The 13,182-nt window shown below is 41.3% G+C and overlaps 1 protein-coding gene across 2 annotated transcripts in view; it reads right to left on the bottom strand.

The window, feature by feature from the left end:
* Nucleotides 1–8,021: 8,021 nt before the first annotated feature.
* Nucleotides 8,022–13,182, bottom strand: part of LOC122626229 — a 32,201-nt gene continuing 27,040 nt past the window's right edge. The window contains exons 5-8 of one of the 2 annotated variants that reach the window (XM_043806405.1): nucleotides 11,370–11,503; nucleotides 9,563–9,685; nucleotides 9,306–9,501; nucleotides 8,022–8,933 (exon numbers count right to left, since the gene is read on the bottom strand). In XM_043806405.1, coding sequence (XP_043662340.1) covers nucleotides 8,458–8,933; nucleotides 9,306–9,501; nucleotides 9,563–9,685; nucleotides 11,370–11,503 — 929 coding nt within the window. In that variant the 3' untranslated portion in view covers nucleotides 8,022–8,457. The remainder of the gene's footprint in view (nucleotides 8,934–9,305; nucleotides 9,502–9,562; nucleotides 9,686–11,369; nucleotides 11,504–13,182) is intronic. The other variant, XM_043806406.1, reaches the window with a different exon arrangement.

Raw genomic sequence — 13,182 nt, 5'->3', positions numbered from 1 at the left:
TTAAAAACAACTTCCCTGGCCATTTCTGTTTTTTCCTTGTTTATTCCTTGGGTTGGGCTGCAGAAAAGTGCGTCCCACATGGCGTATGAAAGTTGGCAACTTGTTCGCGAGCTTTTTTCATCTTCGGCTACCGCTAAAGTAAAATGTGAAATAAAAAGTACTGCAAAAAAACGGGATCTGGGGAATTGGAGTGGTTGTTGTTCGAGGAGAAGATAAAAGAGAAAACCAGCGAATTGCAGTAAGCTATGCAAATTTTCTTGTTATTGTAGTGGCTGCTGGTGTTGCGGCACTTCTTCTTTGGCAAATCAAAGCCAAAAGCGGCTAAGGAAACCGGCAGCAGTCAGAGCCACTCCTGTGATGTCCTGTTGCGTCGTCCGGGAAAAGGAAAACGTGCGCCAGCTGCTCCAGCACTTACCACGCTCCCAGCGTCCTACATCCCACCCACCCATCCGCCGTCCAACGAAGTTTTCCTTTTGGCCCAGCTCTTGCCATTATTTCTGCATGCTTCACATGGCGCCTCGTCCTTGGGGATCCTAGCCCCACCTTCTTTTTGTTTGCTCATCCTTGTTTGTATTGTGTTTGCTCCTCCACACCGCACGCCACCTCCTGCTCCTATTTGTTTGATTGTGGAAACATTTGCATGCCAGTATAGTTTTTATTGGCACAGCGTTGACACTGATAAGTTCCCCTCAGGCAATCCACGGGAGTTTTCCAGCCCCTCCCTCCAACCCCCCGTGTTGTCTGTGGGAAATAAAATATCAGCTTGTGGGGAGGGGGGAAGGAGTGAAAATGGGAATTTCGTTGAGTGTGGGTGCCGAGCAGACCACTTGAATATTAATTAATGCTTTTGGTTATTTTCAACAACCCCTCCCTGATTTTCCCCAGTGCGTTGCACCTTCTGCTTCCGCTTTCCGTTTTTCCCTGCTTTCAAATTGCCCCTTTGGCTCCTGTCATTCGATTTGCATAGCAAACATTCTGCGCCAGATCAAAAAAGGGGAACTGGCTTTTAATTAAAATTTATTGAATATCAAATCGTTTAAGCGGCACCAGAAAGTGGTCAACGCTTTTGAAGAAAATAACCCTAATGGGCATTTTAGTGATCCTAATTATTATTCTCGTTATTACACATATCATTGTATTTATGTGCAGTTCTTATTCATGACTTTCCCTAAAGCTTCAAATAGTCTTGAAGCTAAAATCAAAAATACTCGAGTTCAAGTCAAAGCACACTTATATGATCAAACTTGGTTTAAAGAGTTTTTGTCCCTCCCTAAACGTTTGTAGATTAATGAAGGCTGGACTCTGGGAATACAAGACACTTTTGAGAACACCGAGTTCGAGAAACATTCATTGAAATTGAAACGAAGGTTAAAAAAAACAGTCAAAAATAGGAGGAATAAAAAAATTCAATCTCTGCCTTGCACACTCCCTAATAATAGACAAAATGGCGAAGCGACAAGCTGAGAAGTGCGGAAAAAAGGAGCGAAATGGGAAAAGTGTTGCTTTTCCTCCGCCTATTTCAGATGCATGTGAAATGGAATTGAAAACAAACTGGAAGCTCAAAAAACAGTTGAAAAGCGGAGGATGAACGTGATCAACTGTGGGATATCCTGTAGAGGGTAGAAAGTCACAAATTAATTTGCAACTTAGTTTCAATGCTTGACACGATATTTATAGTGAACAATCTTAAAGATAACTATTAAGCTTATGTTTGATCTTATAAATAACCAAAATTTACTCCCATGGATATGTTTTTTTAGACATAAAATATGAAAAATGGAAGCTATTAAATAAAACCAAGTTTCCAGCTGAAATAGTCAGTCCAATATTCGAAACTCCCAAGGCACTTTGAAAGTTTCCCATATTGCAGGCCGCAAAAAGAGGGTTTTCCCCATTTTCCGTTTGCGTGAGCTCCGTGCCCATTCATTAGAGGACTTCGCATTTCGCATTGCGCGCGACGCAGTCAATGTCCTTGCATATTTTCGACGGCAAACAGAAGGCGGCTGTTAGATTTGAAATCATTGCCGGATTCGGTTTCATTTTGTTTCCAACAGGCGCGTTTTGGGGCGCTTTTGGGCGGAAATATGTACGTGCCGGTGGCAACTGAAACTCATTTCGACGTAACGGTGTGCCTAATAAAATATTTATTCACCGTCCAAACAGGTGCGAAATTTTAAATGCATGCATTTGCTTTTACACTTTCCTGTTTTCGTAATGGAATGTAATTTTATTTACTTACGCATTCAGTGGAAGATGCCAAAATTGTCCCTGCCATTTTTTTCGATATTACTACCGGGCTGCGTGGGCGGGCCCCAAATGAATTTGTTTCCCTTTCGTTTCATTGCGTTCAATTTGCGCTCGTAGGTTGAAAATGATTTCGAGTGTGCACTTCATTAACAATCAGCTGCGAAATGAGTGGGAAAAACAAGGATATGTGCGTGCTTATCGACTAATACGAGTGCGGATTTCGCCGCTTTTATTTGTGTCTGTTTTGCACTGCATATTTGTGTTTTGTTCATTATTAAATTTAAAATTGACGACTGGTCTCGCCAGAGGCGCGCACCAAGTAGAACGGACATTTAATTAAATGGATTTGTGAATTTTATTAGTTTTCACGTTTTTTGTTCCAGCTGCAATTAGTTTTTAAACTAATTGGAAAATGCTCTCATGGCTGTGGCAGTTGAAATTTGTTGCAAAAACTTTACAAAAGCGGATGATCTGTCGATGAAAATTACACATCACAATCAGGCATTAATCCTTCTATATTTTTTCCTGCGTCGAAAGATAAGATGTTCAATACAATTTGTGTTTTCATGCAACTGCGGCTTAAAGCTTTGACAAATGTGGATGTCTTTGGTTGGGCCATATTTATATTTATTTTAAAGCTAACAAATTAAAGTGAATTTAAAAATATTTTATACATAGTTTTTATATTTTAGTTCTCAAAGGCTTAAAGACTCTTAAATTGAATCTCTGAAGTGCAGGGCACATTTCACTTATCTTACACTTTGCACGCAACATCAAAAAGTCTTCTTGACTCGCTGTATCCGTACGAGAAAAAGAGGGAAAACTGGAAAAATTTGTTTATCTCAACGTATCTAAGTGTGTTAGGCTACATGGCTGCATTTCCTGAACCCCTTTGCCCAAACCCCCTCTCCATTCTCCATTCTAAGCCCGAAAATGGGGAAATATGTACATATGCGAATCCTTGGCTCGCCTCAGGCGTGTTGTTTTTCTGTCCCGGCTTTGATTTTGATTTATGTTGCAGTAAACACAGGCAGCCGAAGAAGGAGAAATGGCAACCTCATTTGCTACTTACTTTGTCGCATCATTTCACCACAGCCGACACACCCCGGCGGCAGCACCGCTTCCAGCCGTAACCCCTGACCCACTGCCACCACTGGCAGCCCTGGAACCACTGAAGCCAATGGGACGGGAACAGCCCCACTGAATCTCAGTTAGACAACGCATGCCAACGCACGGAAGCTGTGACTTTTTTGTCCTGGCTTGGCTGTTGTTCCGCAGGATTCTCCCGGGCGACAGGGCAAATGTTTGCCATCCCACGAAGCCATCTCACATAATTGTGGTGTCGGTCGGTCGGTGGTGGTTGTTGGTTGGCGTGGTGTTAGTGTTGGTGGTGTTGGTGGTGCAACAGCAAAAAGTCAGTTCTTCTCGAATTAGCTGACTCATTATTTACAAATATTTTCTGCACACTAGTTACATATCATTGAGTGCGTTTTCAACGCTAGCCCTAAAGTTGTACTTAATTACGTATCTCTTAAAAAAATATTAGCTAAAAATATTATTAAAATCATAGCTGATTAAAATATTATTTAGTTTCTCCTCAATTGTATTTATCTCTGTACTAATTGAGAGATTTCAAGAACATCCTCCATTGAGTGATCTTGGCACTCGCACCGAGAGTGTTTACGCTTTATAAAGTGCAACATTTTCGGCGACGGCGGCATTAGAATCCAGCCTGGCAGTTGGCAAGGCGACAAACTTGCTCTTAGCCCAACTCACAGCTTGTGGCAATAAGACGCGAAACGCTTTGTTTGACTTGAATTTATGGTGATGTTTCTTTTTACGGCGCTGCTTTTTGGCAAGCCCCCAGCTGACTCATGGCAAAGTGCCTGGGGCGGCAGACAGTGTCTGTGCTGGTTTGTCTGGCACTTGTTTCTGAAATGTTTTAATTCCTTTGGCCCGACACAATAATTTACGCACTCATGCTGGCTGTGCTCGGCCATTAAATCCTTGTTTGACTTGCATTCTGGCCAATAATTATGTTTGCACATTTTATGTAGTCAGCGGCATGCACTATTAAAATGTATACGACACTTCGTTAGTTTGTTGCTCTGTCCTCATAATTCATAGCGTTTCTGTTTTCCTAGACTTATTTTATAGCCGGAATGTCGGATGTCGATGTATGGAATTCTATTGTAGTTTAGTTTCCTTTTGCAGGATATTCTTGTTATGCCCTCTAGGCGTTAACACACTGCCATCAAAGTTGATTACTTATTTTCGCTGCTGTGCCTGTTTATGCGGCTAGTTTGTGGCAAAACGCACACTAAATCTTTGAGTCCAACTGAGCCTGTATATTTTATGTGTTATCAATATTTTTCGTTTCAACTTTATGTTTTCGCATTTTTATTTTATTGAGGTAAACCATTGAAATTATATGCTGGTTGGGCTTTGTTTTATAGGTCTACTGAGCTTATATATTAAAATAAAATTTAACAAAATTTTCGCAACTGATAGAGAGAAATGAAGCTTATACAGTTCAGTTATGTTCATTTGATGGCGACTTTCTTCCGCCGTCAGTTCATTTCAATGGGAATAGATTTTAACTAGCCAAAAGTCAGCTTACCTCTCCAAACTTATAATTGCGTTATGATAAAGTAACAAGAACTCTTTCAGGGCAGGGCAGCTTAAGTAGTTTATTTCTACACATTTTTTAAACAAAACTCATACAACTCAAACACTAAAAAGTCAAAACCACCAAAGAACAACCATAACCAGAGTTTGGAAACGAAAATGTGGGGTAATCCAAAGAGAATTTTCCATTAACGCACGTGTGCCAGAGTCGAAGACCAGAACCTGTTCATCTTGCCACATTGCAACAAAAAGAATTTGAAGCTCGGTTTGGGAATCTCAGTCTGAGTTGGCATGAGGGTTGCGTTTTGGGGCGAAAATCCACCATCGCAAACTGACTGACAAAACCACAACGTGCCACTAAAAGCATAATCATGCACTTAACTAAAGCCCAGCCAAAGGATGTTGTAACCATCGGTGGGCAGGGACAGGGACGGGATCAGGGGCAGGATCGGGGGCAGGATGTTACGGGTGCTGAGGTAACGCACGTAGAACTTAAGTCATCATCATATAAATAAAAATTTATGACTTTAAATGTGTTTGTGCGTGAGTCTGTTTGTGTGACGTGTGGTGGTTACAGGAGTGCGGTGGGAGCCCCAAGTCATGGTTTATCACCAGAGAAAGGAGTTCTCGTTCCCGTACCCGTTCCCGAGTTCCTGAGAAGGATATGATGACATGCGTGACTTTATTTGCACTTGCACCTGCTGAAAGGGTGACTTAAAAGTGGTGTGATAACTGGCTTAAGTGTTTCGAGAAGGCACACAGCCCTTTAAATATTTTAGACTGGCAGCTTGAAATGCTGCTTTCGCAAATTACAAAATACAAATTGTAATTAATTTGTTAAAACTCGATGTTGTTTTTGCCAGCCATCAAATGTCAATTTAAAGTGGCATACAACGCACTCGATACCATTAAAACCACCGAATCTTGCTCAATAGAAGTAGGTAGTACAGTTCACAGAGTGCAAAGGTAAAACTACATTACAGATTTCAGATCTAAACTTTGTCTTACGTGCTTACCAATAGTAATGACTTGGCTAATTTCCGCCGCAAAGAAGAAACACGCAAGTGAATGATATGCAACATAAGTGAAGAGCTTATCTCAAATGCAGCAGACTCTGCAGCCTCTGCGCACTGTGCAGCTGATGACCTCTCAAGTGTTTCTAATCACACATAATATTCATGGCAAACATCTTGAGTTCCTGCACAATTACGACAACAGGCAGCTTTACTTTCTCCTACTTAAACGTATCCCCGAATGTAAATTTCAGTTCAGGGGCGTCGGAAAGCGGGGAACTAACAAAGGAAAGCGGCTTGCCAGGCTACTTTTCAAGTTAAAGTTATTATCCTGGGGCGGAGCCACTTGCAGGACTCGGGCCCCGCCTTCGTGACAGACTTGACAAAACTCGGCAGACTTTTGAATAAATTTTCAATCTCCAGGACAACGGCGAGGTGCGGGGGGAAATCAGCATTATGAATATGTAGCTACATCTACTTAAATGTATCTGCCTGTTGTTCGTGTTGTTGGTTAAGTGAAAAGCCAAAGCCGAGTTGTGCCTGCAACATTTTTAAAAGCCGCTTTACTTTCCCTCTAAGACGTCAACTTTATTAAATTCCTTTTTTTATTTTCCTTTCTTGTTTGGGGCAGGCGAACAAAACTTTCTTCAGATGCAGCCAACAAAGGAGAAAAAAGAACTATCCAAAATATAATGGAAAGTTCTCTTGCTTCGTCTTCGTGCACTTCTTGTCGGGCTTGACTTTGGCTGTTAAATGCTTTTAGCCGATTTTTGTTGGCAACTTTTGGCCAAAAGTTCCGCTCGAAATGGTAAACGATTTTCGTACTTCGCCTGAATATGATTTAACTCCGGCCGATTTCGTGATAGGGATTTTGACATAATTAAGCCACTAAACAGCTGATAACAATATTCCAATTAAGACGGGCCACTAAAATTTAATGCCTCTAAGACAGAGGACAGAGAATTGTCTTCGGCCCGATAAACCAAGAATGAAGTGCGACCATTTCTCTTTGTGGTCAACCGCCATTAACGTTTATTACACCCACCGACCGACTGCGGGCAAAAACCAAAGAGCACATGCACAGAAATGAAACCACCAAATGGAAGCGCCGGGCAAAAACAGCAATGGGCGAAAAAATATAATTAAAAATAAACATTACGCGGCTGGAGACAATGGGAGGGAAACCAAGGAAAGTTCACAATGCAAAAGGAGGGCCAGCAGGAATAAAAGGGAGAGCGAAGAAGTGTGTAATAAAAGGAGCCAGGTGAAAATTGCATTAGTCCAAAGGAGACAGGAGACAGAGCTTTGGACAAAGGATCAGGGGTCCTTCTGCAGGAGCATTTTAGGCGCTTAATTGAGCGTTTTAGTTATGCTAATTGTTTGGCAGCAACAAGGACAACAGCAGAGGCTAATGGCCGTTGCGAGATGTCCTCTCGAGTCCCCAATTCCAGCTCGCATTTATTGCCGGCCATTTATTATAAGGGAATGGCCCGAGATCATCAAACCCAGGGGCTAGTAGCCTGTATCTTGGACTTTTTTTGTTTCTTCAGAAACTGACAAATGTGGAGCAATTTATTATGTTATTGTGCGGAAAAATGGATAATATGAAGGTTTACGGGAAAATCTAATTACTATGGCAATTAAGTTGAAGAAAATAATTTGTTTTTTTTTTTAATTAGTAATTAATTGAATGAGATGAGTAAGTTAATCATCTGAAAGAAGGAAACCTATTGGCCATAAGCCTTGATTAATTTTCATCAAATAAAATACCGTTTATTTCTCGCTTTCGTTTTTTATTTTGATTATCTACCGTAAATTCTTATATCATACATGTCTCGCCCTCTGTGTTTCGCTTCTTTATATAATATATACAATTACAATACATATATACTTTTACATATATAGGCAATATTTAGACTTAAGACCTAGTTGCTTACTCTTGCCTTTTGTTTTCTTTTGGGGCAAATACATTTAGGCGCATATGTTATAATTTTGTTTTTATATAGAACATATACATATATATAAATATCATTTATACGTTTTATAAATAATCTTGAATTTTTATATATAAATATAAATGTATAGAGAACTTAAATTTAAAAGCTTAGCACAACATTTTTCATTTGCCTTGTGAAATGATCTCTGGAGAGGTTTCGAATTAAAAATTAACATTATGAGAAATACGAGAAATCTTATTTTGGAAAGCTGTCAAAAGCGTAAACCTCTTGACCATCTCTATCTCCATCTGGGGAAAGTCAAACAAATAGATATCGTTGCATTTCTGATGAACTGGCGCTTGGCTTGTATATCGCGTATCTGGGTTACATTGTCTCTGTATGCTTGTATGTTTTGTATTCTTCCCTTAAATGCATTTGAAGTTACTTTGAGCTAGCTGAAACGAGTGTCTGGTGTCTTGTTAGTGTAAGTACTTTAGATACATCCTGCAGTTGCTTCTGGGTCTTGGCCTTGGGCTGAACTCTCCTCCGACATCCTCTAACTATAGCTTTCGCTGGACTCCACTTTAATTTCGACCCCTGGCTTGTGGCACTGGAGTTGTGTGACAATTGAATCATGTTAATTGCCTGATACATCTGCTGTTGATCCTGCCGAATCCACATCCACATCCGCACACATATCCACGTCCTTTCCAGCTGCTTTTCGACACCCGCAGGCAGCACTTGCGATGCCCCTGCTGCATTTGCCTTTGCTCTTGCTCTTGCTTTTGCTTTTGCTTTTGCTTTGTTGCACTGACCCGCATTCCACGGGGTCTTGTCCGCCGGCTTGTGCACCTTCCGCTCATGTTGCACGTTGCACCGCCGGTCTTTGTCATCATCGACTGCAGCGGCGACACTAATTGCCTGGCCAGCGTCCAACTGAGCACCGCCATTAGCGATCCACCGACCATCCAACAGGATTGACTTGAGCTCGGACTCAGGCGGGAACTGGACGAACCGGCTCCTCGCCAGGCGGCTCCTCCATCCCCTAATCCGCCCTCGCTTCCGTCGTCTTCTTCGCCTGAGGGTACAAAATGATAGAAAAAGAATTCTAGCGAGAAATAGAGAGAAATGCAGACAGAAATGCAGGACATGTATTCGATGTATTCTGGATGTATTCTCCACCAAACTAGAGACGAACTTATGTACCTTACTGCATCAATTAAATATTTTGGAAACAGTTTAAAAAGTCTTTATTAAATTGCTTAATTAATTTAAGGATATTAAAGTATTACTTAATTTGTATTTAATCAATCCAACTGCTTGGGAAGAAGTATCTGGAATTTTGTATTTATCTTTGCAAAGAAATAATTTGATAGTTTAAAGTTCGTCTGTAGTTACTAAATCTTTATAATGTCTTGTGAAAGTGTTCGTGTGCTGTAGGTGTGTTGTTTAGATAAAAGTATTAGGCTGCCCAACTCACCCTGTAGCTGCGTCAGATAGCTGTTCTTTTTGTTGTGCAAGTGATCCTCGTGAAGGGCATATTGATCATAGAAATCGTCGGGATTCACATGATTTCCATTGGGCCCAGTTCCGTGCTTTGGAAAAAGGTCTGCTTCGAGAACAATCTTTTCGGTGGTTTTCCAATACACATCGTGCAATTGGGCACTGCAGCGGAGCTGTGGTATGCCATATATATTTGTAAGTTAGTATTCCAAATATCATAAACAAAAAACAAACCTTAAGCTTTCCGTTATCAAAGTGCTGATCGGTGACTACAAAGTGGATACCTACAACTGCAGTTTCCATGTCATTACGAGCATCACGAAGTATTTTGTGGTGTCGCACTAGGGCAGGATTTACCTGGAGAATATGCGATAAATATTAGAAATATATGTTCTATCTCAAAACTATATTTTAAATTGGAAAAGGAGTTTTTGTATATTTCTTGGGGCACTGGGCTCTGCTTTAGAAGGTCATTCACAAATGACTGTTAAATTCAAATCGCAATCACTTTAACTTGTCCAGGTTTTGGAAGCCATGGTTTCTAAACCATTATCTTCTGCCGGGTTCTGCCTTTGAAAACTGTGACTTTAATTGACTTTCTGTCTGGAAATTAGATTGCCCGTTTTCACTTTGAAATCCCTAAGAGCAATAAGAGATTTTTCTTTTTGTGCGTCAAACTTCGGCCAGTTGCACTGTTTCGCGTTTATTTAGATGGTTTGTTGCCTGGTTTTGGCGGTATGTCTTTGTTGGCTTATTGTTTAAGCGCATTTTGTGGCCAGCGAGCGGGGGCGGGGTGTAGTGGCGTGGAATCTAGTGAAAGCCCGGCCTTCGCAGATCCAATCAACCGAGCGTGGCCAACTCAACTCAATTCACCTACCAGTTTGGTGGCATTCGCTTTTCCATTCAACCATCGCCCCATTGTGGTCTGTGTAGGTGTGGGGCTTAACGTGCATGCGCCTGAGTGTGTGAGTGTGTGTGTGTGTGTGTGCGTTGCATGCACGTTTGTGTTGTGCGTCGGTGTACGTGTTAGCCTTGTTTTCTCAACCGCCTGTTACCCATTTCCCCGTTTCCGCTGTGGCTTGTATTATGCAGCATCAATAAGCATTGTTTGCCGTTGAGTGATGCTGAAAACTGTCGCTGTCCCGCTCTGCAGCCTCTGCTTTCTCTTTCGCGCTTGATCAGCATATGTAAGCTAATTACTTAGCTTTTATTATTCCATTTTCTGTACGTTTCGATCTCGTTTTGCTTTGCAGGATAACTGCATTCAATTATGTGCCATCAGCTACTTTATAGATTGCAGAAACGATGTAGCTATTTTTATGAATATACAAATTTTAATGTTGCACTGTTTTCCTTACAATTATTGAACTTTTTCTTCCTTTCGAATAATGTTTGCTTATAAGCTGAATAAAACCGTTTTCTGCATACAAATGAAATATATTGAGCAATTTAAAGAGATCATATAAATGTACAATTGCATTTGAATTGTATTACACTTCTATTGAGAATATAAAACTTCCAACCGTATCAAAAACTTTTGCTGCATTTCCCCATAGAATTTATTGTATTCTGTGTGTTCTGTCTTGGTGGTAATTTCGAATTCCAACAGGGGCAAAACTAATTGAGAACTGTAATATGCAAAACGCTGAAAGTTGTTCCCGATTCAAGAGGGCTTTCCTGTGCCTCTTAATTCTGCCGATTCTCCCAGTCCATTTCCATATTCCCTGTTTTCGGGATATGGATATGGTTATGTTGGGCAAAAAACTGCACCTAAAATTTGACGCTACCGAAATGTGGGCGGGTCAGGGGCGTGGAACCATTGAGTTGATATCCGCGAATGCGTGTGTTTTTCTGGTAATTACAGGGGGCCTTAAGCCCCCCTCCCGCCCATCGAAAGCAGGCGCATAAATTCCCGGCAGATGCCAGCGCTTGAAAACAAGAAAATTGTGTTTGCATAATTTCGGGCGCATCCAGGGGTGAGGGCACGCGGAGATTTCGGGGGGGATGGCTACATTAATGGGGGGTTGGGCACGGCACTCACCTCTTCATTATTCACTGTCCATGTGAGATTGGCCGCCGGCCGCGAGTGTCGCGATGTGCAATTACCTCGCAATATGTCGCCGACCCGGTACCGAGGACGTATGCCCGTTATGAATGGCGCATTGTGGGGCGTTTCTGCAAGGACGAAAAAAGTGAACGGAGAGGTGGAAAATAGGCAAAAATGAGATGGCATCAGTTCAAAGGTAAACCGGATCGATTGTCACTATATTTTTGATTCTCTGCGGCAATCGGAAACCAGAATCCGGCCCAAACTTGTGACCCAGCCTGTCGTCCTGTCAATTTGGATTGCCGAGCGGGTATGTGTAATGTAATGTGGATGCTCGTGTGGGTGCATGTGTGCCCCAATCAATATCCCACAGATGCGTGAATGTGTGACTGTGACTGTGACTGTGTGTTTGTATGTGTGTCGAGGACCATTTCATAATTGAAATAATTACGAACCCTCCAGGTCGGCAGGGTTGGAATTTTAATTTCGTGTTGCAATGAGACCCAAAGCAAAGACCAAAATCTGCAAACGGATACGAGCCGTCACATGAAAAAAATGTCACCAAAAAATAAAATAATATTCATATTATGGCGAATCATATGTTAAGCCGAATTTCTTTTTTAGGTTCTTTGTATATATTTCCTATTAATAATGAAAATAACCTGATAAAATTTAACTTAAAATGAAACAAGAGAGAACGCTATAGTCGAGTTCCCCGACTATCTGATACCCGTTACTCAGCTAGTGGAAGTGCGAAGGAGAGTTTTTGGCGGTTTGTGGGCGTTAGAGTGGGCGTGGCAAAAAGTTTTTTGGGAAATCGATAAAAATTTACAAGACTAATACAAAAATGAAAAAATATCAAAACATTTTTCAAAAGTGTGGGCGTGGCAGTTTTTGGCGGTTTGTGGGCGTTATAGTGGGCGTGGCAAAAAGTTTTTTGGCAAATCGATAGAAATTTACAAGACTAATACAAAAATGAAAAAATATCAACACATTTTTCAAAAGTGTGGGCGTGGCAGTTTTAGGCGGTTTGTGGGCGTTAGAGTGGGCGTGGCAACATGAATCGACAAACTTGCGCTGCGTCTATGTCCCTGGAGTCTGTATGCTTAATCTCAACTTTCTAGCTCTTGTAGTTCCTGAGATCTCGACGTTCATACGGACGGACAGACAGACGGACAGACGGACAGACGGACAGACGGACATGGCCAGATCGACTCGGCTATTGATCCTGATCAAGAATATATATACTTTATATGGTCGGAAACGATTCCTTCTGCCTGTTACATACTTTTCAACGAATCTAGTATACCCTTTTACTCTACGAGTAACGGGTATAAATAGCGCTACCTTTAAAAGTGAATCATTTCTAAAGCAAATCTTTTTCATGGCCTTTTCACTAATTGGGACATGTGATAAGTTAGCAAACTTTCTTCCCAGTGCAGCAGTCTCGGATATATCATAAAAAAAATAAGTCCTCGACCTGTCCATTATCCTTGAAAACCGAAATGGAAGCCTGCAGACTCACAGCCGCATCCATGTGACACATAAACACGAAATAGACACTTTCAAAAGTTTGTCAAGCCAATTTAAGCTCACCTACGTCAACGTTTCCTAGCCCAAACAACCCACACAGTCGATTCGGCAGTTTATTGACCGTCTCCATTGGCATTAGCAAAATGTTTGCTCTCAAGGCTTTCACTTTGTTTGCCGGCTTAAATGTCTTCATCTTTATCTCGTTTACCCTCAAATTTGTTTGTATTTTGTCTGCTTAACTGCCAAAACATTCGAACTTGGAGTTTATTTTTAA

Source organism: Drosophila teissieri, chromosome 2L (genome assembly GCF_016746235.2).
Source record: "Drosophila teissieri strain GT53w chromosome 2L, Prin_Dtei_1.1, whole genome shotgun sequence".
NCBI classification, from domain to species: Eukaryota; Metazoa; Arthropoda; class Insecta; order Diptera; family Drosophilidae; genus Drosophila; species Drosophila teissieri.
This window is presented reverse-complemented; position numbering and strand designations above follow the sequence as displayed.